Source organism: Cercospora beticola, chromosome 4, assembly GCF_033473495.1.
Source record: "Cercospora beticola chromosome 4, complete sequence".
Lineage (NCBI taxonomy): Eukaryota > Fungi > Ascomycota > Dothideomycetes > Mycosphaerellales > Mycosphaerellaceae > Cercospora > Cercospora beticola.
In genome coordinates this window covers 3,513,472-3,538,541 of record NC_088938.1, presented here as the reverse complement: position 1 = coordinate 3,538,541, position 25,070 = coordinate 3,513,472, and the positions used below count along the sequence as shown (strand labels likewise).

The following is a 25,070-nucleotide window of genomic DNA, read 5'->3' as shown; positions in this document are numbered from 1 at the left end:
ATACCATGCCCGATTACTCATAAGTGCTTACGGTATAAGCACCACGAGAGAAAGCCGCAAATTAGGCTTGTGAAGAAGTTCGGGTTCCGAGATAAGATGACAACCACGCTCTGGCATGCGGTCTCTGCTCTGTACGTCGATCGTTTCATACTCGTCATCATAGTCTCATACAGTAATACAATCATTCTAAAGCCCAGCAAACGTAAATCCCATGCCGACAAAGCCCAACACGCAAGCCATCAACGATGCGCTCGCACGTCCAATTGCAGAACCAGTATATGGCTCGACCGAGACCGAAGTACCTGCAGATCCTACCGATGTCAGAGTCCTGCTCGGGCCAGGATTGAGTCCGCTCATGATATAGTCACCTGCGCCTGTAGTGCCGCTGCCAGAAGTATCATCGTCGGAAGAAGGGGTAGAACCTGAAGAAGGGGCACCGGTTAGTTCGGGATCTGAAGGGTTATCATCACTCGAGGCGGACGGAGACGATGGCGAAGAGGAATCGGTAGAATCATCTTCATCAGCAGCAGCTGCGCTGGACGAAGAACCAGATTGGTTGTCGCCGCTGCTGCTGTCATCACTGGTTGACGAAGATGGTGATGTCGTGTCGTTACCGCTGCTGTCATCACTCGAAGGAGTCTGCTCACTTTCTGACGATGTGGATCCATCTTCTGGAGCCGGAACGGCATCTGATGAGCCGTCCTGTCCCAATTGTGGAGTGGAATCTTCTGATCCTGAACCAGGATCTGCTGGAGACGACGAAGACGAAGACGAAGACGAACCAGACGAGCCATCTTGAGGTGCAGATGCCGAGTCTGCTGACGATGGAGTGTCGTCTTCTGGCGCGGACACAGGATTCTGTCCTGACTGTGACGTACCATCTTGTGGATTCGCGGACTGGCCACCAGTCGCTGGGTTCTCTTGACCTCCCTGACCAGATTCTCCACCGCTTCCTGAAGTTCCGTCAGTCGGTGCCGAGGGTTGGCCTGGTGTCTCTGGCTGGGCCGGGCTGTTGTTACCACTGGGGGTGTCGCCGCCGCTGTTCGTTCCGCCGTTATTGGTCCCGCCATTGTTACCACCGGTGTTGCCGCCACCACTGTTGTTGCCGCCATTATTGGTACCCCCACCATTATTGTTACCGCCATTATTGTTACCGCCATTATTGTTGCCACCGGTATTTGGAGTAGGATTCTCCGGCAGCTGGGGATCTGGCGTTGGGTTGGGACTTCCTCCTCCCGGTGGTGAGTAAGGAATAAAGTCTCTAGGCCCATTATTGCCTCTCAGTGCAGCCGCACCGGTCTTGATATTTGGTGGGGGCTCATTTGTGGTCACTTCTGTTGGTGGAAGCTCGGTGGGGAAAGAGGTAACCGATGGCGAGCAGCTGGAGGTGACCGTGCCATCACTAGTGACCGGGACACAGATCGATATCGTCGATGTAGTCAGGCAAGACACGGCCGAGGTGAGGGTGATTGGTGTTGTAGGAGCGCACACTGACGGTTCGTTGCCACCGAGCTGGCTCACCACGGCGTCAAGCTCGCCGAGATAAGCGAGCACTGCTGTTGGCAATTGACCTTCGGTAAGTTCGGTAAACGCGTCAGTGCCCACGGCCGGAGCATAGATGAACGATGCTGGCGCCGTTGTAGCTGGGAAGGTGATCTCGTCGAAAGTGGTCGAAGATGCACACGCCGAGGGAGATGCGTTGGGGGCTGCAGTGCCAGAGAAGCTGACGAAGGACGCATAGGTCGTTGGGAATGTCCTTGGGGATGTCAACCAGTGGTCTCTGATCATGACTTTATTGATATGCTTACAAGGTAACACCATCCACCGGCACCCACGTCGATGTCGCATTCTCTTCAAGAACTGTCTGCGCGCCGGAACCGGTTTCGAAGTCTGCTGTTATGATTTCGAAGCGAGTGCTATTGCTTCCATCTGCCTGTCCCGTCACGTATGTAAAGGTTGTGACATCGACAGTCTGCGTGATATTATAGGGGTAGGTCAGGATTTCTGTCGATGCGCCCAAAAAGCATGTCTGGCAGGGATTCTCGAAGCTGGAACAGTCTGGTAGAGACATAGTAGCTTTATCCGAGCGCTGTGAAGATGACAGCAGTGAATTGGCAAGCGATGATTTCCGTTTACTTCACTATGGGGCTAATGGTCAGAGAAGAAGAGGTGTCGAGCAAAATACAGCCAGCCGCGGGCGAGATCCTCTGCCTTTTGTGTCATTCCAAGATTCGTTCCAAGACCTGGCGAGGGACTCTTCCTACCAGAAAAGCTACATACACTTCCCGAAAGCAGCAGCACTGGGCTGTGAGCTGTGATGTCGCAACGCCAGACTCGACTCAGACTCTTGGCCCCGGCGTTGCCAGCTTGCAGGGGCGGCGCAGAGGGACGTCGGTCCAGCCATGCTCGTTTGAGACCTGTCATGTCGATTGGGCAAGAGCACAAACGCGAACGCGAACGCGAAACCTTCGTCGACGATGCACATGGTCGATTTCACCAGCGACGCAGGCGGGCACTCCAGAGAAAAGCCCTGACAGCGGTCTGGAAGCTTCAAAGCCATGCAGGACTCCGCCCAGTCAGCGGAGCGCCAAGCATTTTTGCAACTGTTTTCGGCGTAGTGTCTCAGCAAAACCAATGATGTGAAGGTGTGGCGCTTGACGACTTCTGAACCACGGACCAGCGTGCTGAGTACGCACGAAAGTTTGTACCATAGATGGGGTTGGTCGTTAGACTCATTGGATCGCAGCACAGCGTGTGGCGGCAGCTTACTGACCAAGATGGGCTGTACCTGTTGTGATCAGGCGAGCCAGACCGACCTGACTTTCCAGGTCGGCTCCGAAGCGTGGAACAACATCCATGCACGTAGAGCGAGCACCTTGACGCCTCCCGAGGCCATCGTGACTCCACGAAGCAACTCGCCTTGATACCTTGGTTGCTCAGCCCTGTCGACGAGGTAATCTGAGGATCCCACCTGATTCGTGGTGGGCTCTGCAACAAAATGTCGAGTTCAGAATCGCCATTGATAATACAGTCATCAGGCTGGGGCGGGAACGATGGCAAGTGGTCTGTTTACCAAGTCGACGTTGGCACACCTGCGCAGAGATTCAACATCCTGCCCGCGACATCCGATGGCGAGATCTGGGTACCTGTGCCAGAGGGATGCGACTCTTCGATACCGAACTGCGCAACTTCGAGAGGCATAGAGTCTGTGGACGGGGCGCAGAGCAGAGGGTTCCAGACCAACGAATCCAGCAGTTGGCAACAAATCGGCATATACGACCTCAGCGCAGACGACTCTCTCTTCCCGAATTCTGGCGATGCTGCACTGTATGGGTTGGAGAATGTCTCGCTGGGTGCTCTCAATGCCGCCTCACTGAGCAACCAGATCGTCGGCGGCATATCCAGCTACAACTTTTGGCTCGGAATCATTGGGCTCGGTGCGCAACCAGCGAGATTTTCGAATTTGCCAGACACTGCTGCAACGGTGTTGAGCTCAGCAAAGCAGCAGAACCTATCTGCTAGCGTCTCGTATGGATTCAGCGCTGGCGCGGCTTATCGTGAGTTCAGAGGTGTCGGACGTGCTCCGGACAAGCAAGCTAATTCGTGGCAGGAAATGCGCCTGGAAGTATCATCATGGGTGGATACGATCGCGCCGCATTCGAGCCTAGCAATCTTAACTTCCCACTCGCGTTCGCTGGTTCCAGGTCCTTGACTGCTCGACTGAAGAATTTGGTCATCTCGAACACGTTGCAAGGGACAATCTCACCTCCTGTCGAATCTGGCGGCCTAAATATGTCAATAGACTCGACCGTTGCGCAGATCTGGCTCCCAGGATCGATTTGTGATACGCTTTCTGCTGCATTAGGTCTTCAGTACGACAACAGCACCGAACTGTACTTTGTAAATTCCACTGCACATCAAAGTCTTCTTAGTCAAGCCCCGGAGTTTACTTTCACATTAGCAGCAGCGGGATCGCCGAACACGACGACAAACATCGTCTTACCGTATGCAGCATTTGACCAGCAGATCGGTCAGCCATGGTCCACCGAGGACACGACGTACTTCCCGATCCGAAGAGCTGCAAACGAGAGCCAACTTGTGCTTGGCCGCACGTTCTTGCAAGAAGCATATCTTGTGGTCGACTGGGAACGCCAGAATTTTACACTTGGTCAATCCTTGCATCGACCGGGTGTGTCGAACGACATCGTCACCATTGAGCCTGTGACAAACAGCAGCAATTCGAGCAAGATCTCTATAGGTGCAATAGCCGGCATTGCAGTCGGCGCCGTCCTGCTGATAGCCGCGATCTGCGGCGGGATCTGGTTTTTCCGACGCAAGAAGCGCCGAGAGCAGCGTGCGAGGGACGAAACTGCCGACGCTGAGGCTCGGGCTAGAACCGAAGCTGCAGTGGACATGTATCCGCCTGACAAGAAGGACCCAATTGGCGAATACGAAGGCGATGCAGAGCTGCCAGGTCACACTCGCCCTAACAAGCTCGAAGCAGAGCTGATGGCGGAATATCGACATGAAATGCCGTCGCCGTATAAAGAGAAGGACAATGTGTTCGTGTCGGAGCGACCAGAGCTCTTTGGAGGAGATTCGGCTCAAATGCTGGGGTCGAATGAAATATATGAACTACCCGGACACGAGGCCGCGAAGGAGATGGATGCTCCAGCTTCCGGCGAGGCGAGCGAGATGTATGTGCCCCTTCTCCAGCAGTGGAACAGACCCGCGCTGACATGGTCTTCCAGAAGCAAACCACAATCGGCGCCAGATGGGGAGCAGTCGCCTGATGGCACCCAGGTCCCGATCGGCACACTCGATAGGCTTGGATGGGGCCGCGGAGATGGTCGTCCGAATACTTGAGGTGGCATCTTGAATAGCACTGTACTTGTTTTGATGGCAGATGTCGGATGGTCGATGTAGTTGCGAAGAAGACGCGTGCTCGACGTGTCGTCTGCATGTGTCTCACAAGCGAATCTCCGATCACCGACGCCAAGACTGGGTCACGAGCTGGTTTCTGCCCTCGTTCGCACTTCATCAACGGTCTGCTCAGTCCATCTTCCTGTATCTGTCCTATCGCGCCAATCGCCTCGGAATGTTGCCGGCTTTGCCAATTTCTCTCCTCGTCGTTACTACTGAAAACAGGCTCAACATGCATCACTGTCGAGCGGGCTGCAATTGGCGCAGCCTGTCGTCTGCTGTCAGAGCCTCTCTAACACAGTTGGCAATCTGAAAAACCCTGCCGCCATTTCGCCTTCCAATCGCCATTCCCTGCATGCCCAAACGACCCTGCGAGCACTGTTCAGTCGTCGCAACTGGCCATTGGCGGCCCCTCACCTGTCACCCGAGCACGTGGCGAGTCGTGGGAAGCATCATGCTCGTATCGACGTTACACAGCCTAAATGCTCGATGCGCCAGTGGACTGAATTATTGCTTGTTACTGTACCTGCCGCGGATGAGGAAACGACTTATGTTGATCCACTGGGCATCGAATATATATTGTGGCAGGTGAACGGCCTGTTGGACGCAACCACTAACTCTGAGGACGACAAAATCCCAACCATGACTTCATTCACACGTTTGGTAGCCTTATCTATCGTCTATTTGGCGCAAAAATCGTTGGCTGCACGTCAACCCTACGATGTACACAAAATCATTGAAGCTTTTCGCCAGCCTCGCGATGATCTAGTCATTCTCTGCGCGCATCGAGGCCAACGGTGAGCCAAGTCTACTTTCTAGTAAAGCAGAAAGGTAATCAGGTTTCCAGCTGGAACGGCACAACGGAGAACTCCCGCGATGCTTACTTTCGAGCAACGCAAGCTGGCATTGAATGCATAGAAACCGATCTATGGATGTCCGCAGATGGCCATGTAGTTATGATCCATGACGAAGGCATTGGTCGAGAGACTGACGTCGGCGAATACACCGGCCAGGCAGCCTACAACCCCTTCCCCGGACAAGGCTACAATCCTGAAGTCAGCAAATCCAATTATACCGGCTTCATGGAAAATCTGCACCTTCGCGATGAAGGTGGCCGAGTACACATCGACACTGTGACTACACTCCCACAAATGATACAAAGTATCCACGACACAGGAGCCAATGTAGTCTTACAGCTCGACTTCAAAGACCGCGCCGCCGTGGCACCTGCATACTACGCGCTCAAGTCAATGACAAATGCTGCAGGCGTCCCAGCCAACGAGTGGTGCATCTATAAAACTCAAGCAACTTGGTGGAAGACTCCCCAAGAATTTGAAGCAGAAGCTTGGGTCCAAGATGCCTTTGCAAATAACATCTCCCTCGCATTGCTACCCGTCTACCAGCCAACTGATACGTGGAAATGGGATACAATGGCTTCGCTGGGAGCGTTCCAAAGGACAAACTACACCATCAGCTCCGAAATCGAATTGCGCTCCACCGATGGCCCTCTGCAAGCAGAATTGAATTTTGTGCAGTCCCAACAAGACGGTGCCGCTTTCAACACTGCAGGAATCTTCTTCGCAATCGGCGACTTGGTCGAACCCATTTCGACAAGCTTCTACGACACTGCAAACTATTCTCTGCCAGCTGACGAGCGTGTAAATGGATCAACGTACGGTTTCCAAGACAATCGAGCGCCAATCCTCCTCGACAGTCGTGTCGGGAATACTTCCAGCGATGGACACGATTACCGCAGTGATTTCAATTGGATTCTGCAACAAGGATTCAACTGGGTCATAGCTGACACGCCAGATTTGTGGCACCAGAGGCTTGAATCTCAAGGCAAGAGAAATATCTCGTGTATGATCGCTGATGGGAAGCAAGCTGTCGAGCCGCCTCTTGCTCGGGGCTGGTATGTGTAGATCCGCTGTATGATCTATCCAATGCTGTCTACAGCTGCTTTGCAAGCAAATCAGACAATGGCGACATGGCGTCTTCCCGATCCAAAATCACCTCAATCATCGTCAGACCCGCAGTCGTACGCTTGTCTGCATCATCAAGAGCTTTCCGCCACTCTCCTACCGTTTTCGCAACAGTCGTGTGGGCGACATATTCTCCCTCCGCACTTCCTTCTGCTGCCGCAACGCCGAAGAAAGCCGGAGCATTCAGATACCTCCATCGCGCAACATCGTTATAGCCTTGGTCTTTGCCATGAATGCACCTCTCAATTGTGTACCCATCGTTGTTGAGTAGGATGATGGTGACGTTGAGCTTTTCCTTGATGATCGTACTTAACTCCTGTGCTGTCATCTGAAAGCTGCCGTCACCAATGAGTAGAGTCGTGCGCGGTAGTTTGTCGTTGTGTCTCTGCCATTTCCCAGCTTGATCGAGTTCACGCTGCGCAAGAGCTGCTCCTTGGGTCGCTGGCAGCATGTATCCTATTGAGAGCCATGTTGTGGGCTTGAACAATCGGGCGGCTTTGGGCAATCTCAGCTCTCGTACACCATAACCTGCTGTACCAGTCTCGCCGAGTATGATATCGCCTGTGCGTAGATAGGGTTGCATCTCCGAATATAGATTGTGCTGGTCTAACTTCGTGTCGTCTGCTAATTTGGCAGGTGTTTTGATTTCTTGGGGCGCTGGGTTCGTAGATCGTGAAGACAGATTTGTGGTATCGACTTGTTTTAAAAGCAATGAGAGGAATTGCTTCACAGGCAAGTCTCTGAAAATCTTATCTTCGACTGTCATGGATGAGGATTTGAAGTAAATTGTCGTCTTCGATGGCGGAATACCAGTGTAGAAATATGAGTTTGTTCCACTGAAATGAGGACCGAAGCATAGGACGAGATCGGCAGATCTTACGTACTCCTGGTCTTCTTTCCTCGACCAGTTGCCTTTCCAGACACCTCTTGTGTTGGGTAGAGTCTCATCCACGCAGCCTTTACCGAAATTTGAGGTCCAAGTCGGCCAGCCGGTTGTCTCAATTAGTTGGTGAAGTTCTTCCAGAATTCCATAAGCCAAGCTTTCGCCGTCGACAAGAATGACCGGCTTCACAGCTGTGCTTATGCGCTCTTTGAGGAGATCGACAGCTGGAACCTCGCTGCCGGAAAAGATGGCCAGAGGAGCCTCGATCGGAGTTGCCAGAGGTGCACTACTGACAACAGCATGCACCATGTCTAGGGGGATCTGGATGTATACCGGGCGGTGGTGTAGTAGACACTGTGACAGCGTGGCGTCGAACAGACTCGTAGCTGTCCTCGGGTCTGACAAATTAGCTTGAGCGACTGTGACATGTTTGTACATATCAGCGAAGCGGCCGTATTCTCCATCATTCAAGGTGTGATGGATTAGGCTCCGGGACTCGTGCTGTGCTCTAGTAGGTGTCCCGACGATGTGCACGACCGGTGCCAGTTCAGCAAAGGCTCCGGCAATAGCATTGACTATTACAGAAGGTCAGTGAAGCTGTGACGACGTCTCTGCAAATGCCTTGGCTTACTCGCACTGAGCTCTCCTACCCCAAATGTCGTGATGAGAGCTCCCACGCCTTTGATTCTGGCATAGCCATCTGCGGCATAACCACCATTCAGTTCATTACAGCTTCCGGTCCAATGCAGTCCTGATGGTTCCACGTAGTCCAGCAATTCCAAGTTGTAGTCTCTGAGATACTCTGTCAGCAACAGGCTTTGAGTTTCCTCATTTTCTGTCCATACCCAGGCACCCCATGCACCGTCTCGATTCCCAGCTGCTTTAGCCGGGCAAATATGTACTCGGCGAGCTTGATGTTATTGGTCGTCATGGCTGGCAACTATCACTCCAGAATCCTGAGAGTCCTGGAAGGCAATGTCTTTGTGATGAGCAGCAGCTAAGCTAAGCTCATCAATAGAGGTCGGAGTGTGATCGGCGTAGATGAGCACCAGGCGGGACGCTGCAGAGGACTTGGCCTCCCAGTCAATTATTTATTGTGGGAACAAAATGCTGATTGCTGAGTCACCCTATCTGCCCATGCATCTGCCGACTACTGTACGTGTTCAATTGCCTCAATGCTGGAAGAGTTCGCCTGTCGTGCTCGCCTACTCAGTCGGCATCAGACCGCCACCTTCGAATGGGATGACCCCGCATGTCGACCTCCTAATGGATTCGGGGTTGAATTATTGATTAGTGGCTGGAGGCGTGGAGGCCGGACGATGCCCTCCGCAGTCCGGCGCGCCGAACGGCTGTGGACGGCTTTACCCATGTCTTGGCAACCAATGAAGCTCCGACTTCACGCCGTGAGATCTTTCTTTCTCTTTACTCCGACACGCCGTCCGCGTCAACTGCGTGAACACTGCACACCACACAGAAGCGGTCGCAATGCCTACGCGTCTTGCTGCTTGTGACCCGTGCAGGGCGTCCAAGGTGTCCTGCGACCACGCAAGGCCAGTGTGTGGTCGATGCAGCAAGAACGATGAATCGGACAAATGCGGCTATCGTGATCGGCCTTTCAAGCGCAAGCGACTGATCAGGTAGGCACTTCATCGAATTTCTCACGGGCTGGGACGAGGCGCGCTTGATACACTTGCTTAGCGAATGTCAGGCCAAGTGCGTCGGCAACGATTGCAGTAAACACCACACCGCCAGTCACGATTGTGAGCGCCTCGCCCTCGACATCCACTTCCACTCCGCATGTATATCCCAATCCGGGATACCAAGGCAGATCAAGTCATGCAGCCATTTTCGATACCGTCAAGGCCAGCGGCGGCAGCACTTTACCGGAAGGGGTGCTTCAAGAAGCAATGTTAGAGCTCGAAGATTCAGAAAAAGCTCAGCATGCCAAATTCCTCGATGATCTGAAACGACTGGATCTCGAAGCATGCGCCCAGCTTATCTTCCAATGGAATCTTCGGGGTGTGACTCTGCCCATCGCTGGTCCGCTCCTCACGCCTTGCACTGAAGCCGTTTGCGATCTGTTCCGAGACAAAACTGGAGTAGAACTTGCCAGCTTGCTCTTCCGAAGCTCGCGCGAACGTCTCACTGCTGACGGGACGATGAGTATTAATTCATTTTGCGATACTTTCTGTCGTGGCGATCCAGGCTGGGCCACCCTCGGGCTCTTCTTGGTTGGGCTCAGCCGAGCTGTAGAGGACACTGCATACCATCCGGCACTCTACAGCACTCGCAACGGGCAGAGGCACTTGCAAAAGACTGCCCTCCGCTGCTCAGACCAGTGTCTGGACATTTGTCTGTCGTTGGACTGTCTGAACGATTTGCAGCTATTGCTACAATATGAGAATTTCATTGCGCACAGCATGTAAGCACAACTCGCTGTACATTTCTGCTTCTTTCTCCTCGTCGGTCAGGAAATGAGCTGCAATGCTCAATACAGGACGAAGCAAATCCATTGTGCACTGCTCCGTCTTTTTGACACCCACGCTGACTAGTGTATACAGGATCGATGGCGATCAAAGTTATCACTCTTGGAGACGTTTGGGGGATGTCATCAGCACGATCTATGCCCTTGGACACCACGACAGAGTCGATCTTGCATCCCTGACAAGTCAGACATTGGCTGGTCTTCGAAGTCAAACGGTTGCGCGATCATACTCGGCTGACAAGAATATTTCCGTCTTCCTAGACCGCCCTTACAGGATGCATAGTGCGCAAAGTGCGCTGAAAATGTCTCGCGGTGATGTTGAAGGGTTGTTCCACGCGGTCCCAGCCCCGCAAACAGGCCAATTTGATTACACGCTCGAAACCCGATGGACTGTAGCATGGTACGCCGAATGGGTCTTGTCCGTCGTTGATCTTTGCTGACAATCAGCAATCAGTGCTCTTTTGAAGGAGCGCGTTCTGGATCTGCTCAGAGACGATGATCACATGTCTCGTACTCAAGCATCAAAGTAAGCCTGCCTAAATGCCCAAGGGCGTATCTGTGGGAACTGGGACGTTGCTGACTTTTAAAGCGTGATCTTGACGGAATGCGATGCTCTGATGACCGCCTTACCAGAGCGTTACCGTCTAGAAAACCACTTGAAAGACTTTGAAGGCACTGCTATCCAACGCGACTTTGTTGCAAGTGCTGCGCTCAATCTGCTCCACGTTCGATTTCTTCTTCACACACCATCTATGACAAGAACTTCTGTACCAAGTCACGAGCTTGTCATGGTGTCAGGTGCAATGCTGAAAATAGCAGCAGAAGTTGCAATGCTCAAGGACTCTCTCGCAAATTCTGGGACAGGGTTCATATGGAAGGTGAGTTGGAAGACTGAATGAATGTATGTGGGCTAATACTTTTAGATTGCTTCATACGGCCTGCCTGCTGCGGGAGCGATATGTCTCGCACTAGTGAGTGGGGCCCACAGTTTTGCTCAAAACAATCCCTCGATCCCACAAGCCATCCAGGATATGAATGTCCTGGTGGCGCATATGGAAGCTGGTGTTCTCATTCGCCCTGATCAACCCAACTATGCATTGCTGCAACATGCAACCGCCACGATCAAGAGCGTGCTCAATCGGCACAGTCTGGGTTTACTGAGTTCCCAGCACGAGATGAGTACGCTAGCTCCTAACGAACAGGTGAGCATAGTTGAACAGTGGCCGACATTTGGGATTGATAATTTTGATTTTCCGCCGGATTTCTGGGCGAATCTGGCTGAGCATCCTGCTTTGTTCCAAGATATCACATAAGAAGAAGGTCAACGGGTCAGTCGAACATCTGATATCTGACATGATCGGCCGACAGCGCTCCGGCATGCGAGTAGCTCAAAGTGGGCCTATCAAGGCAGCACGCCGATGACGGGAAGACTTATGTGAAACACGCCGACAACTCCGAAGGAAACTCCGAGGATGCATATCAAAGCACCAGGTCTCATTTTGCTTCGACCTGCACCCACTCATACTGTGTGAGCTTCTGAATACAAACCACTTTCAATCATGTTGTCGGAAAAGCTTGCCGTCTTCGAACAAAACCGCCAAGCACTTCCCGTTGGCATTGCCCCAAAGGTTTTCTCCCAGGACTACAGGCCAGAATCATTACACAACAAGCCTCGATCCAAGGACTTGACCCATAGACTCAGTAGTGAGTCACGCCTCCGTGGAGCGTCCACGCTCAAGGCGTCTGCAAGCTCAAAAGCCGCCACCACAATTTGCAACCTTGGGGTCGCTCGACCAGTGGCGTCCACGATACCATGGAGCTCCATGACCATGTCGCTGAAGGACTACGCTCGGAGTGGATCAAGAGCCGACAGCGATGCGATGTCGTGTCTTGATGGCGAAGATGATTGGGATCTTGGCTATGCTCTCAACTATGGGCACTCTGCAGGTTCGCCGCAACTCCTACGATTCATCACTGAGCATGTCGATCTGGTTCATGAACCAAAATACGAAGACTGGGCAACTTCACTGTCCTGTGGCAATACCAGTGCCCTCGACATCATTTTGCGTATGCTGTGCGAACGAGCCGATTGGCTGCTGACGGAAGAGTACACCTATCCGGGTACACTCGAGATGGTCAAGCCAATGGGCATCAAGCTTCTTGGCATCGACATGGACGAAGAGGGACTTTTACCTGAGGTCTTGGACAAAAAGCTATCGAATTGGGATCATACACTTGGCCGCAAACCCTTTGTGCTATACATAATTCCTTGTGGCCAAAATCCGACCGGCGCCACCCAGAGCCTGCAAAGACGCCAAGCGATATACGATGTCGCTGAAAGGCATGACTTGATCATCGTCGAAGATGACCCTTACTTTTTTCTCAATCTAGGTGATCACACCTCCGCACCACCAGCCACTGCAGAAGATTATGTGGCTAAACTCCCCAAATCATATTTGAGCCTGGACCACTCCGGACGAGTTCTGCGGTTAGACGCGACCTCCAAAATTCTCTCTGCAGGTCTACGAGCGGGATGGGTCACAGGCAGTGAACAGCTCATCAATCAATTCATCTACCATACAGAGTTCTGTACAACAGCTGTGAGCGGACCGTCTCAGATCATGATGTACAAGTTGCTCGATCAAAGTTGGGGACATCTCGGATTCATTGACTGGCTCCGAAAGCTCTCTTCAGGGTATCGCAACTCTCGTGATGCGCTGATCGAAGCTTGCGAGCGATGGCTGCCTTCATGTTGCGATTGGAACGTACCAACATCAGGAATGATGGTGTGGGTTGGTGTTGATTTGTCTCAGGCTCCTGAGAATCTGAGAAGGCAGCCAAACAATGTCGAAGCTACAATACATGCTCTGGCAGTGGCTCGAGGGTTGCAGATGAGCAGAGGAAGCTGGTTTGCTGTGCAGCCCGCGACTCAAAGTGAAAAGCTCGGATTCCGGTTGACGTTCGCTGCAGCGCCGAAAGAGTCATTCGACGCTGGTATGAAGTGCTTCCGCGATGCCGTGCTAGACTCCCTGTCGGAAGCCGAGTCGCCAATGAGTTCTTAGACGTGAGAGCTTTTGTCATATGGGCATGCATCCAATAAGCAATCAAATGGAAAAGGGTTCGGATCGAGCTCATGACTTAAACAATCCCGTCATCGTTCCCTTCCACTCAAAACTCAACCCAACCCCATCCTCCTTCATCATATTTTCCGCTCTCGCACCAAGAAGCCTCATCCTTCTCTCCCAATTCCCCAGCCCAACATCCCACTTCACATTCGGACTCAAAGCTCCATCAATCGGATTCCGCATCCCACTCCAACGTGCCAGGAAATGCGCATGATAATAATCCGGATCCGTGCTCGTTAAGACCAAATGTAATCTTTCGGCATCTCGTCCAGAACGAGGAGAAACAGGCTGAAAGGTTGCTCTGCCTTTTGTTTGAATTCGAGCATCATATGATGGGAGAGCTACGGGCATTGATATATCAATGTGGGGGAGAATCTCGCGCTCGAAATGTTGCTCTACGCAGGACTTGAGTTGGTGGTTCAGAGGGCGGAGAGCTCGCCATGCGTCGATTGGAGAGCAGAAGTGGAGGACGTGGAGCCATAGTTCGTTGGGAAGATGGGACATGGTGATTGCTATTTCTTCGTCGTAGAATCGTGTGAGGAGTGTTGCTCGGTATGGTTCTGGGAGGTTAAGGATCACATGTGGCGACCGATGTCGGGTTGGCATTGGAGTGGGCCCCACGTATGCAAGCTTGAAGCTCAGCTATTGCTGTACCAACACACTGCGAGAGCTTAATCAAACTGCTCCAGCAGCACACTTGGGGTTATTGCAGGGGCAGGACTGAGATCACGAGCACAAAATATTCTTGAGAGGTGAAGAAAACGACGAGACGACGAGATTCAGTCTCGTCACAAGAGTGTGTGTCATAAAGTTGTAGACATTATCAGAATATAAGTACGAGATGACGGGAGCAGTCGCTAAGTATCATCAATCCACCTCAAAACGTGACTCCCATGAGTCGACGTTCTTATGCACTTCTCAGGTGAATACATCTAGTAGTGAGTCTTAGGCTTGTCCTCCTCAGGGCAGTCCTCCTCAGGCTTCTCGCCGTTCTTGACTGGGTAGGTGGATGGCTTGTCCTCGTGCTCTGGCTTGTGCTCTGGCTTGTGGGCATCGTACTTAGGAGCCTCTGGCTGGTGCTCGTACTTTGGCTGCTCAGGATGCTTTGGGTAGTCCTTTGGTGCCTCTGGCGACTTTGGCTGCTCTATTTGACATGTTAGTAGCTGGTCAAAGTAGAAGCTGGCGAACGAGAGACTCGTTCAGCGACATGGTTAAAGACCATGGGTGTAACTTACCTGGGTGAGCTGGGTAGTCCTTTGGTGCCTCAGGGTGCGATGGGTAGTCACCCTTTGTTGGGTACTGGCCTGGCTTGTCATCCTTGCAGTCCTTTGGGTTGTAGTCGTAGCCTGGGTTCTGGGCCTGGAACTCAGCAGCGTTGTCGGCAATCTGGAGAACAGCTGGGCCAGCAACGATGTTGTCGTCAGTTGGCTTGTCACCGTTCTTGGTGAGGACAACGTAGGCCTGGCCTGCCTGAGCAGCAGCTGGAACGGTGACCTGGTAGTTGGCACCAGAGCCGGTGATCTCGGCTGGGATGGCACCACCTGGGAAGGTGATGAAGTAGGCGTTGGTGGCCTCGACCTCCTGGGCGACAGTGAAGGTGAGGACGTCACCGACCTTGGAGATGCCAGCTGGGGCAGCGGTGATGGCTGGGAAGGCCTTGAGGCCAAGACCAGTGGTGCCTGGGGTGTCTGGGCAGCCAGTGATGAAGAGGGCGGCCAGAGAGTAGACCTCGTTGAATTCGAGAGGAATGTCGAATGGTGCTGGGAATGGAGATTGTGGAGGGCTCTGCACGTTGCGGAGGTACGAAGAGTGCCTGCTCTCGACAGTGAGGATAGCGCCAGCAGCGGTCAGGTAGTCTGCAGATTTAATGTATTTGGCAGCTCCGAGGTAGGCGCTGACACCGACACCCTCGAGGATGTTGGCAGTAGCCAAGAAGCTCTGCGCATCGGTGTAGCCGAAGTTGTAGGAGCACTCGGCAACAGGAGTGGCACCAGCATCCCTCAAACCAGTCTCCAAGAAGTTGACGTGGGTCTCCTCGTCCTTGGCGATTTGCTGGAGGTTGTTGTAGAAGGCCTCAGCAGATGGCACGCCAGCGGCCTTGAAGTCGGCAGCGGTGAACTTGGTAAGAGCCTCGCGGTAGAAGGTGTTCTCGAGGTGCTCGAGAGACAGCGCATACTGGAGGATGACGGCATCGTCAATGCCAGCTGGCGGTGGAGCGGCCTGGCGCTGCACGACAGGGGCAGCGGCAGCAAGAGCTGCGAACGAAGCGGCGAGAGCGGCGTGCATCTTGTCGGTTGGGGGTTGGTGTGAAAAGAGTGTATTCAACCTGATGAGATGGTGCTTGATAAGATCGATTCAGTTGGGGCCGTCCAGCTGTTATACCTCTGTACCCCCTCGCAGGACGCGCTACTCCGCGGCTGAGTCGACGCCATCATCATCGAAGGTTGAGATCTCCTCATCGACCAATTTTAATTATTGCAAACACGTTGGCAAGTTCCGCCATGTGCAGATGAGAATAAGGTTAAGCATACATGTTCGGTTGCGGTTAGTACCAGTACAAGACGACGGCCCAAGATTGATGCCAAGCAGCCGCTCTGGCCCGGTCTCTACTTTGTCGCGCTGCCAATGGTTTGGCGCTCATCCTTTCAGAGTGGAGATTGGTATGTGCTGTTGGAAGTCTACTTGCGGTAAGCGTGTCAACAATATTCTTCAGATATGGCTTAGCGCTTCCTCATTTGGGCCTCCAAGCACGGAATGGCTGACTTCCGCAACGCTCGGATCTCGTGCTTTCCGGAGGAACAAGAGCTCCAGAGCTGCGACAACGCGGCAGACAGCTTGGAAAGTCTGGTCGTTGCCTGCATGATCCCTGTAATTGTTCATCACTCTGCGTCTGCTATGAGCTTTCCACCGTGGTCTTTGCACGTGCAAGAATCACTCGACGGGCAAGGTGCGATCGCCATTCGCCCTGTTCGCATGCTCTGCGTGCTCCGCGTGGCAGCCATGCTGTATTGATTGTCTCCAGAACACGCAAGATGCAGGCAGCATGAGGCCATCTCTGCGATGATGCGCGCGGATGCCGTTGAGTCGCAATGCAAATACTTCGTGTTGCCACAGGTAAGGAAGTGCGCTAACAGTGGCTCGACCAAGAAAGAGCGGGGATGTCAACTTCACCTCGCATGCCAAGCCTCGCTTGAATAGGCCTGTGCACGGATCCTCCTCCGCAGCCAAGCTCGCTGCCGTTGACCTTTCTGTTGATCGACCATCACCTCATTTCGTCGCATGTCAGTTTTCACACGCTTGAGCACTCTAGGTGAGCCACAATATACTTTCTCCTCGTTCTCCGCCGCCTCACCCGTCGGGAAATTCGACTCTAATATTACTCATAAGACTGCAGGTGTCAGTCTGCTTGAACAGTTTTCGCAGGTAGGCGTGTAAGCTGTTGCCTTTCCACCGTCTTGATACCCCTGGTTCTGACGAGCATCGTCTGCAACATTCTTTTCATTTGCTCGTGTGTAGTTGGTGGACTGTCTTCACCGGTCATATAGCCCCAGGCCTGGCCCAGTGGCGTGATTTATCGATTAATCAGCGACTGTGTGATACTCCCTTAGCTCTGACGCTCTTACTCGCGAAATATACTTTCCACAACGAGCAAGCTACCATGTTGGAAGCTAACGCCTCCTTTGTACTTGTGTCCGACGCAGCTTCCATCGCAAAACATACCACTGCTCCCGTCGGTTGAGTTGTTCCCACACGAGGCTCGAGTCCAGGGATTCAATTGATGCTGCCATCACGTGACGCGAGTGACAGGGCAAGTCTTTCGAACAGATTTGCTGTAGCATGGGCAATACTCGTCTTTTGCTGCTGACAATACAGACATCGCTGTTAGAAATGAGGACATGTGAGAAAGCAAGCTTTTCATCATGCCAGTCGACTCCGAAGCAACGCTCACTACGAATATGCCTTCGAACGCGTATCAGATTCCGGACTGCGGCCTCATACGGGAGTGATGCAAAAGCCTAAGCTGCTGCGCTGAATCGCAGAAACATCACAAGAGCAGGGAGGTCGGCGTAGGTGACGACAGGTCATCGGAGACTTGTGAACCGCCAATGCGGCTTTCGAAAAATACTCCTGGGCTCGACTGTGGATGCACGATTGCAGCTCCAGGGTAGCTACCGTTGCCGTAGAAATGGATACAGTCTATTCCCACAATATATCCCTTCGCCGTCGAATTCAATGCTCTAGCTCCGCAGGGTAAATCAGCTGCCTAGTGAAGCGAGCTTCGCTCCCTAGCGCCAGTACGACATCATCTGCATTGATACTGATGTACTTCCATCAACCGTCCGGATCGTCAACGATTGATGGAAACGCATTGCATGCTCATCACCAACCGCTGTTTCGACGAATTCGTAGCAGAGGCCAACGACGGCAGCCTCGCTCGCTCCACTGAAGTCAATACCTCACGATCGATGGCCTGGCTGACTGGGAAGGAGGTGGAGCCGAGCACAGCACGTGAGACCTTCCGCAAGTGAATCGGGCGGCCAGGCAGGCTTACGGCATTTCTCGTTGTCGTATTGAGATGGGGATGATCGGAGCAAAATAGTCTTATGGGTTGTGTCGAAAGGACCCGACCGCTGATGGATTTTTCGTGCAAAGGCCTTCCTCGCGCTGTGAGCCATGATCGGGAGATGCCATTGAGCACAAGTGAAGCGTGATGGAAGGTAGACCAAATGGCGTTGAACACGATCGGACTCAAATCTCACTTTCCACGCTCTGCCAGGAGATTTTACGTGATCGAAGAACAATTCCACGATTCGATCGTTTCCCATTCAGGCGAGTCTTCGTGGTTCGCGACAAATTGCCCGCCCTCATATACGTCGCTCATCCTGAGCTTGAAACCGACAATGTCCTGGGCGGCGGCGAATATGTCTTGCTTGATGTCTGGGTCGTCTCTATCTCCATCATCAATCTCTTCAAGATTCAGCGATCTCAACGTTGTTTTGTGATTCCGAATGGAATTTCAAGAGCATTGCCTTTGGGATCTCGTGGCACTCAAGCTCCATGTCGATGATGTGCTGGAGTGGTTTGGCGTATTTAGGAAGTTGGTCTTCGGCGAGCGTTCGAAAGAAGATCGCATTGCATTCCCGATTTCCCTCGAGATCGTGACCCAAGTCGCAGGTGAGGGCCAAGTATTCCAACTTTTCGGCTTGTGATACGAGTGTCAGAAGAGCAATGCGGTTGAGTTCGATGGTCTGATAGTTCTCCCTCATGTCCGCGCCCTTGAGCCCGTTCAACCACCTTTGTCGAGGCAGGGATAATGTCAGGGATCGCAGATGGGTGAATGGAGCACTATGAGGTAAAACGAGCATTGCGTAACCAAAAAGCCATGGGTCAATGCTATGGCCTAGGCCCCCAAGGTTAAGGATGCCGATCTGCGCTGCGGACTCAAAAATTGCCCAGCACAGAGCGGCATACACGCTCTGCTCCACAATCCCATTGCCTCTTACGACAACCCTATCCCCATGCTCCCTGAATAGATAATGGACTCCCCAGGCACTTGGATGACCGCAGTCCATGAACAGCGCAAGCGGTCCATACGTTGTTGCACTGATTGCTGGCACATTGCCAGCAAGGTGGAACAAGTTCAGGACCAGCTTCAAGCGATGCCGGGCCTGGGCGCGCAAGTCCATGTGGTCGGCATATAGCTTGCGATACTTGAGAATCTTCTCTGGCGTAAGATACAACGGATCCGTCCATGTGTCATGTTCATATTCCTCGGGATCTTGCAGGACCGCAACGTTGAATTCGATCTTTTTGACCGCTGACTTGTACACCGGGTGTTTGGCGATCCAGATCAATCTCGATATGCCACTGGAATCCAACATGAAAATATGTAGCCACGTGAAGTAAGTTTTTGCCATGTATTTTACAGTCTTTGCTGCGAGCTCCGTAGATGCCAGTCTCAAGTTGAACAAGTCCTCTGACTCCAGATATGGCAGGATCCATTCCAGAAGCTCGATCGGAAGGTCGTGGAGAGGAGATTGTGCGTCATTTTCAACGACTTGGAGATTGCTTGCAATACCTGTCATGCTGCTGGCGGAGTGTTTTGAGAGGTGGATGTGGCAAAGGACGCGACCAAACGCGTGTTGAGAGTGGGTAGGAGTACTTGCCTTGCCAATGCATTGACAACTCGAACAGCGAGAGAACTCGCAGAAAATTCCGCACGGCTACGTGCATCGCTGTTTCACGCCTTCTCAGTGCGACGAACTTGTCTCGAACTCCGATACTGGTCATGGACATTCTTGAGGCGATTCAGCCGAATGGTCGGACGTAGCTCTTATTGTAGCGAAGAATGTAGAGCTCTTACACACCCTGCGCCTCCGGCTTCCACCGCTCATCCTCTTCACTGACGATCACCTCATGCACCGGCAACCGCTTTTCGATAATCTCCTTCCCATTGACCAAGTCGTTTTCGTCCGCTCTCCTCCCCGCCTCTTCGTCATTGCTCGCAATCCCTGCCTCGACATGCCTCTTTATCAACCTCTTTCTCGCGACCTTCTCATCCACCTCCACAAACCACAGCTCGTCCATCAACTCGGCCGCCTCTTTCCACTCGCCTTCTCCCAAACTCAGATAGTTGCCCTCCATGACCAGCACTCGACTCTCTTTTCGAATCGGGATATCATCTGGCACTGGATCTTTCACTGCATGATCGAAGCTCGGCGCGTAAATTGTGCCAGTCTCGGGGCAGATGGGTTCGCGAAGCTTTTTCACGAGAGCGAGGAAAGCGGGAGCATCGAATGTGAAGGCTGCGCCTCGACGGGCGTGAGCATTGGCTGGATTGGGAAGGGCGGAGAGCTGAGCGCGCGTGAGGTGGTAGCCATCCATGGGCAGGAAAGTCGCGAGGAGGGAGTTGGCCGTGCGGGCGGCGGTCTCGGAGCGATAGCGTTCATTAAGAGCGTCTGCAACTTTGGCTGCCAATGTTGTCTTGCCTGTAAACGTGTGAGCACTGCATGCCATCCAAGCTGTCGTACTATTGTAAAGGACTGACCGGAACCCGGTATCCCGCTCACTGCCACCATGTATCTCTTGCTCGCTGGCACATCCTGTACCTTGTCCCATACTTTGTCGACCAGACGTGCCACTTGCTCCTCCATCTTGTGTGTATCGTTGTCTGCAGCGTGATCGTCGGGGCTGTGTAAGGAGCTCCAAGAGTAGAAGCTTCGAATGCTTGCGAGGATCAGCCTGGCGCGCATGCAAGATGGCAGTCTTCACGAGGTGATGCAGATGCTCTCGTCATGTCGCAGCGAAAGCTCCCGCACCTCGTGGGGACATATGCGGTCATATCGGCTTGTTATCGCGAGGAAACAGGGCGACAACGCGCCGTGCTTTTTGGTGGTTTGGGGGTGGAGTGCTCCTAGCTCCTCCGGGCAGGGATCATCAGCAACCTTCTTTCACATTCTCTCTCCAAGCACACAACAACAACAACAACGTCGGCAGCAGTATAGGTACAATGGCGGCTATGTACTGCATGCAGTCTAGGACTACTGCTGGGAAGCCCGGCTGCAGCGGCGATGACATTCTGGTGTCAGACATCACGATTGAGAGAAACTCTCACCTCTCATACATTGCCTTTTCTTCATCTACAACTTCTCCTTCGACTTTCCCTTTCCTCGACTCCTAAACCCGCTCTGCGTAGCACCTCCGTCCAGCTCCAACACATTACCAGTCATGTGTGCCGCACCACGACTGGCCAAAAACAATACCAATCCACCAAAATCATCCGGCTTTCCTACTCTCCCGCTTGGCTGACCAGAAACCAGCGTGTCCAGCGCAGATTCCATTCCGAAAGCCGTCATTCGCGATGGGAACACACCAGGACAGATACAGTTGACTGTGACATGATCTGGCATGAGCTTGCTCGCTTGCATCTTCGAGAGATGGATGCAGGCAGCCTTGGAGGGTCCGTAGGAGAATGTTCCGGAGCCTGGTGCTGCGAGACCGCCTTCTTCGCCGGTCGTGACATCGACAGTTGTGATACCTGCCATGGAGGCAATGTTGATGACGCGGGAAGGGTTGTCTGCTGTGGCGCCCTTGACCAAAAGGTCGTGGAGACCAACAGTTGTGTAGAAGATGGATTTGACGTTGAGAGCCATGAGTTTGTCCCAGCCGGATTCGGGGAAGTCGTCGTATGGCGCGCCCTGTGAAACTCATCAGGAACAGGTCACTCTCGGGATGTGGAAATTGGAACCTACCCATGTGGCACCAGAGTTGTTCAGCAGAACAGTCAGTCTATCAGTCTTCTTCTTGACTTCGGCACAGAGTGCTTGAACACCAGCCTTGTCCTTCAAGTCCGCGACAATATAATCACACTTTCCCGGGCCGAGCTTGTTCAGTCTTGCAGAAGTCTTTTCGAGTTCGCTCTTCTTTCTGCTCGCAATGATCACATGTGCTCCGTTCTGGATGAAGGCCTGGGCTCCCATCTCACCCAATCCAGTAGCGCCACCAGTGACGAGCACGACATGATTGCTGACATCGAAGAGGTTGGAGACAGCCAGATTGGCGCTGACAGATGAGTGTGCCATTATGATGATTCGTTTCCTTGAGCTAGAGATTCTCGGACAGAATGCTGGGAGAATGAAAGAGTGAAGAGTGTTAAGTGTTGTGATCTGTTGTATGCAATGCTTACCTTGGGCCTCGGCACAAAGATCGACCTCGCCCGCATGGCTGACACGCGACTTCGCGGAATTGGTGTGCACTGCAATTCACAAATTCCGACCACACACTGTGTTGGATCTCACCCAGCATCAGGCGCACTTTCTTGCCGGATCACTATGTATCCATGACCTACCAAATTCGCGATGCACCGTCCTGCCGGCCACCTCGAGCCATCTGCATCTGACTGCCAAGCTATTTTCAGCTTCGTTGCCAACAAGCAAGACTATATTGATCCAGACTCCCGGACCTGACATGCATGGTCTCACTGTCATGCATTGCCTTTTCAGGAAGATCTGAAGAGCATACCGCAGCAGCTAGGGCAAATGGACTCTGCGACCAGCATGTTCCGACCGGTCATCACGTGTTGTCGTGATTTGCTCGTGGCAGCGTGTTGCCAAAGGCCCAACAGCCAGGACGTCCCATAAACGAAGCCAGGGACAGGTCGACCAGGCAGTTCGTACCACTCCACCGCGCTCTGGAAGAACGAAGGTAGCTCGTTTCGCTCTCGCCAACTCAGGACCTAGAAAGGCAATTCGTCGCCGAGCCCGCTACACACGCTTCCGGTGGTATGCAGACCTTTTGTGTTTTTGGCACTCTCTCGATCGCCACCTGTGCACAATTGGGACGAAGCTACTAGCCTCCCAATCGCCTCTCGTAACTGACAGACCATGTCGAATGAACTGATTGACCAGCGACTGATCCCTAGCCGACTGGGTAAAGTCTGCCATGATTCAAGGCAAAGAAGATGGAATCCGAGCTTCGCGCCTACAATCGCTAGGAAAAGCGCCACCGAACACTTCTCGTAAAATAACTGGACCTCGCACTTTACAATGGCCGAGAGCGAAGGGTTACTTTCGCTGAGTGCCCTACGACTGGACCGCTCGGCATAGCGATATGTCCGCTCCCATGACGACTCGAATGTCCGCTTGCGGTAACTTGAGAAGTCATGGCCAGCCTACACTTAAGATTGAGGCGCTACACCCTGGCGTCTGAGCTAGTCGCAAGCAAGTCGAAAATGTCGAACATGATCCAGGCAAACCAAGTGATCCTGGTCTCTGGTGCCTCCAAAGGCATTGGCAAAGCCATAGCCCTGAAGGCAGGCAGCGAAGGCGCTTCCGTGGTCGTCAACTACAGAACAGATAAATCTGGGGCCGACGATGTTGTCTCCGAAATTGGCTCCTATCGCGCAATTGCGGTGCAGGCAGACATGGCAGTCCCCGCAGAGGTGTCCCGGCTGGTCGAAGCAGCAGTTGCACGCTTTGGAAAGATTGACGTGCTAGTCGCGAATGCTGCAGCTGCATTTACAACCGCATTCGAATCAGTAACGGAAGCAGACTTCGATGCTGCATTTGGGTTGAACGTGAAAGGTCCACTATTCCTTACTCAGGTTGAATTTCTGCTTATCATTTGCCACGTAGAAGAGCTACTAATCATGGATTAACAGGCGGCTTTCCCTTTCATGGCAAACGGAAGTCGGATAATCTTTATTTCATCCGACCTCACCGACTTTAGCGCCCTTCCCTCACAGCTATTTCTCTATATCGCCACGAAAGCGGCGCTCAATATCATGGTGCGGTCACTTGCTCAAGCACTCGCGAAGCGCGGAATCCGCGTCAATGCCGTATTGCCCGGGCCAGTCGAGACGGAGAGCTTTGTGCAGGCCAACAATGAGGAAAATACGCAGGCTCTGACAGCACTCAGTCCTTTCAACAGGCTTGGCAGAGTGGGCGAAGTGGCTGATGCCGTCAGTTTGCTATGGAGAGGAGAAAGTAATTGGATCTCAGGACAAGTCATCAAGGTGAACGGGGCAGAGTGCTGAGAGGCCTGATTCGTGAGGCACATAGTCTTTGACTAGTGGGCTATCACAAGCATGAAGCTCGTTGCCTATCATGTTAGTCACAAATGTATGACAGAGTCGGTCACGCAGCCACAATAGGTGGCAGTGACATCTGTATTAAATGGCATGGTACTAACGTATTTGATAAGCATGTGAATCAGATAGGCATGTGCATCAACTTCCATCTCGTATCCACCACTATTACTAAACGCGTCCATTATTCCACCATTTTACGCGATGGCACCTCCAAACGAAGAGTGTATTCAGAATGCTGTTCGTAATTACCTGTTAGGTCGATTTCCAAGCGTGCGACGCGCTGCAGCCGCCTACGGAGTCAAATATTCTACTGTCAACCGCAGACTCTATAGTACGGCTCCAAAGACTAGTACACCGCCAACGAACAGAGCCTTAACTCCGGTTAAAGAGGAGGTAGTTTATCAGAAGATTCTGGACCTAGATTCACGTAGTTACTCGCCAACATAGGCTGTAATTAGAAGCTGGGCGTCCTTAATAACTAAAGTACGGAATAGACAAGAGGTTGGCTAAAGACAGGCTTATAACTTTGTTAATCGTTATCTAGGCTTAGAAACAAGGCTATTACGGAGGTTATTAAGCTAAAGGGCAAAGAATAAGGATCTAGAGGTTATCTTAGAGTAGTTTAGGCTCGTTTACAACATAATAGCCTTCTATAGAATTATATAATACGACATTTATAACTTTAACGAGAGTGGATTTAGGCTTAGATATAGTAAGAATACTATAGTTATAACTGCTATAGAGCGTAGGCAACGACCTAAGGCCTTAGTCTCTAATTTAACGTAGTAGTAGACTATTATTGCCTATATTAATATAGAAGGCTAGTTAGTGCCTCTATACGTTATCTTCTCTAGTAAGGAAATAAACAGAGCCTAGTTCAAATACCTACTACTAAACTAGAAGCTTAGAGTTAGTCTAAAAGGCTAGATATCCTATAATTATATAGTCTAGTAGATCTAGTACTTTAATAACTATACTAAGTATAGAACTATTAGCTAAAAGAGGCTCTTAATTCTAGATAGCTATAATAGCTATATAGTGCTAGAGTTTAAGTTATTCTATAAGGAATAAGGTATTATTACTC

General features: G+C 52.2%; 11 protein-coding genes across 11 annotated transcripts; 5 read left to right on the top strand and 6 right to left on the bottom strand.

Moving 5' to 3' along the window:
• Window positions 1-186: 186 nt before the first annotated feature.
• On the bottom strand, window positions 187-2,071 carry RHO25_007007 (uncharacterized protein; the record flags this gene model as incomplete). The annotated part of the gene is made up of 2 exons (XM_023597790.1): window positions 187-1,756; window positions 1,809-2,071. 2 exons carry the CDS (start codon window positions 2,069-2,071, stop codon window positions 187-189), a joined length of 1,833 nt encoding a protein of 610 aa, XP_023452780.1.
• Window positions 2,072-2,998: 927 nt separating this feature from the next.
• On the top strand, window positions 2,999-4,866 carry RHO25_007006 (uncharacterized protein; the record flags this gene model as incomplete). The annotated part of the gene is made up of 3 exons (XM_023597789.2): window positions 2,999-3,557; window positions 3,611-4,697; window positions 4,752-4,866. The coding sequence occupies 3 exons, from the start codon at window positions 2,999-3,001 to the stop codon at window positions 4,864-4,866; spliced, it is 1,761 nt and encodes a 586-aa protein (XP_023452781.1).
• A 989-nt stretch (window positions 4,867-5,855) lies between these two features.
• Window positions 5,856-6,845, top strand: RHO25_007005 (uncharacterized protein; the record flags this gene model as incomplete). The annotated part of the gene is made up of 1 exon (XM_065602874.1): window positions 5,856-6,845. The coding sequence occupies one exon, from the start codon at window positions 5,856-5,858 to the stop codon at window positions 6,843-6,845; it is 990 nt and encodes a 329-aa protein (XP_065458946.1).
• Window positions 6,846-6,873: 28 nt separating this feature from the next.
• RHO25_007004 (uncharacterized protein) lies at window positions 6,874-8,719 on the bottom strand (the record flags this gene model as incomplete). The annotated part of the gene is made up of 3 exons (XM_023597788.2): window positions 6,874-8,363; window positions 8,420-8,580; window positions 8,634-8,719. 3 exons carry the CDS (start codon window positions 8,717-8,719, stop codon window positions 6,874-6,876), a joined length of 1,737 nt encoding a protein of 578 aa, XP_023452782.1.
• A 554-nt stretch (window positions 8,720-9,273) lies between these two features.
• RHO25_007003 (uncharacterized protein) lies at window positions 9,274-11,586 on the top strand (the record flags this gene model as incomplete). Its single annotated transcript, XM_023597787.2, has 6 exons — window positions 9,274-9,425; window positions 9,497-10,210; window positions 10,350-10,673; window positions 10,728-10,799; window positions 10,863-11,151; window positions 11,197-11,586. The coding sequence occupies 6 exons, from the start codon at window positions 9,274-9,276 to the stop codon at window positions 11,584-11,586; spliced, it is 1,941 nt and encodes a 646-aa protein (XP_023452783.1).
• A 246-nt stretch (window positions 11,587-11,832) lies between these two features.
• On the top strand, window positions 11,833-13,335 carry RHO25_007002 (uncharacterized protein; the record flags this gene model as incomplete). Its single annotated transcript, XM_023597786.1, has 1 exon — window positions 11,833-13,335. The coding sequence occupies one exon, from the start codon at window positions 11,833-11,835 to the stop codon at window positions 13,333-13,335; it is 1,503 nt and encodes a 500-aa protein (XP_023452715.1).
• A 995-nt stretch (window positions 13,336-14,330) lies between these two features.
• RHO25_007001 (uncharacterized protein) lies at window positions 14,331-15,684 on the bottom strand (the record flags this gene model as incomplete). The annotated part of the gene is made up of 2 exons (XM_023597785.2): window positions 14,331-14,542; window positions 14,634-15,684. 2 exons carry the CDS (start codon window positions 15,682-15,684, stop codon window positions 14,331-14,333), a joined length of 1,263 nt encoding a protein of 420 aa, XP_023451828.1.
• A 2,684-nt stretch (window positions 15,685-18,368) lies between these two features.
• Window positions 18,369-19,484, bottom strand: RHO25_007000 (uncharacterized protein; the record flags this gene model as incomplete). Its single annotated transcript, XM_023597784.2, has 1 exon — window positions 18,369-19,484. The coding sequence occupies one exon, from the start codon at window positions 19,482-19,484 to the stop codon at window positions 18,369-18,371; it is 1,116 nt and encodes a 371-aa protein (XP_023452945.1).
• A 274-nt stretch (window positions 19,485-19,758) lies between these two features.
• RHO25_006999 (uncharacterized protein) lies at window positions 19,759-20,552 on the bottom strand (the record flags this gene model as incomplete). The annotated part of the gene is made up of 2 exons (XM_023597783.2): window positions 19,759-20,387; window positions 20,447-20,552. The coding sequence occupies 2 exons, from the start codon at window positions 20,550-20,552 to the stop codon at window positions 19,759-19,761; spliced, it is 735 nt and encodes a 244-aa protein (XP_023452940.2).
• Window positions 20,553-21,038: 486 nt separating this feature from the next.
• Window positions 21,039-21,980, bottom strand: RHO25_006998 (uncharacterized protein; the record flags this gene model as incomplete). The annotated part of the gene is made up of 2 exons (XM_023597782.2): window positions 21,039-21,596; window positions 21,651-21,980. The coding sequence occupies 2 exons, from the start codon at window positions 21,978-21,980 to the stop codon at window positions 21,039-21,041; spliced, it is 888 nt and encodes a 295-aa protein (XP_023452939.1).
• Window positions 21,981-23,137: 1,157 nt separating this feature from the next.
• RHO25_006997 (uncharacterized protein) lies at window positions 23,138-23,932 on the top strand (the record flags this gene model as incomplete). Its single annotated transcript, XM_065602873.1, has 2 exons — window positions 23,138-23,500; window positions 23,558-23,932. 2 exons carry the CDS (start codon window positions 23,138-23,140, stop codon window positions 23,930-23,932), a joined length of 738 nt encoding a protein of 245 aa, XP_065458945.1.
• Between the last annotated feature and the right edge of the window lie 1,138 nt (window positions 23,933-25,070).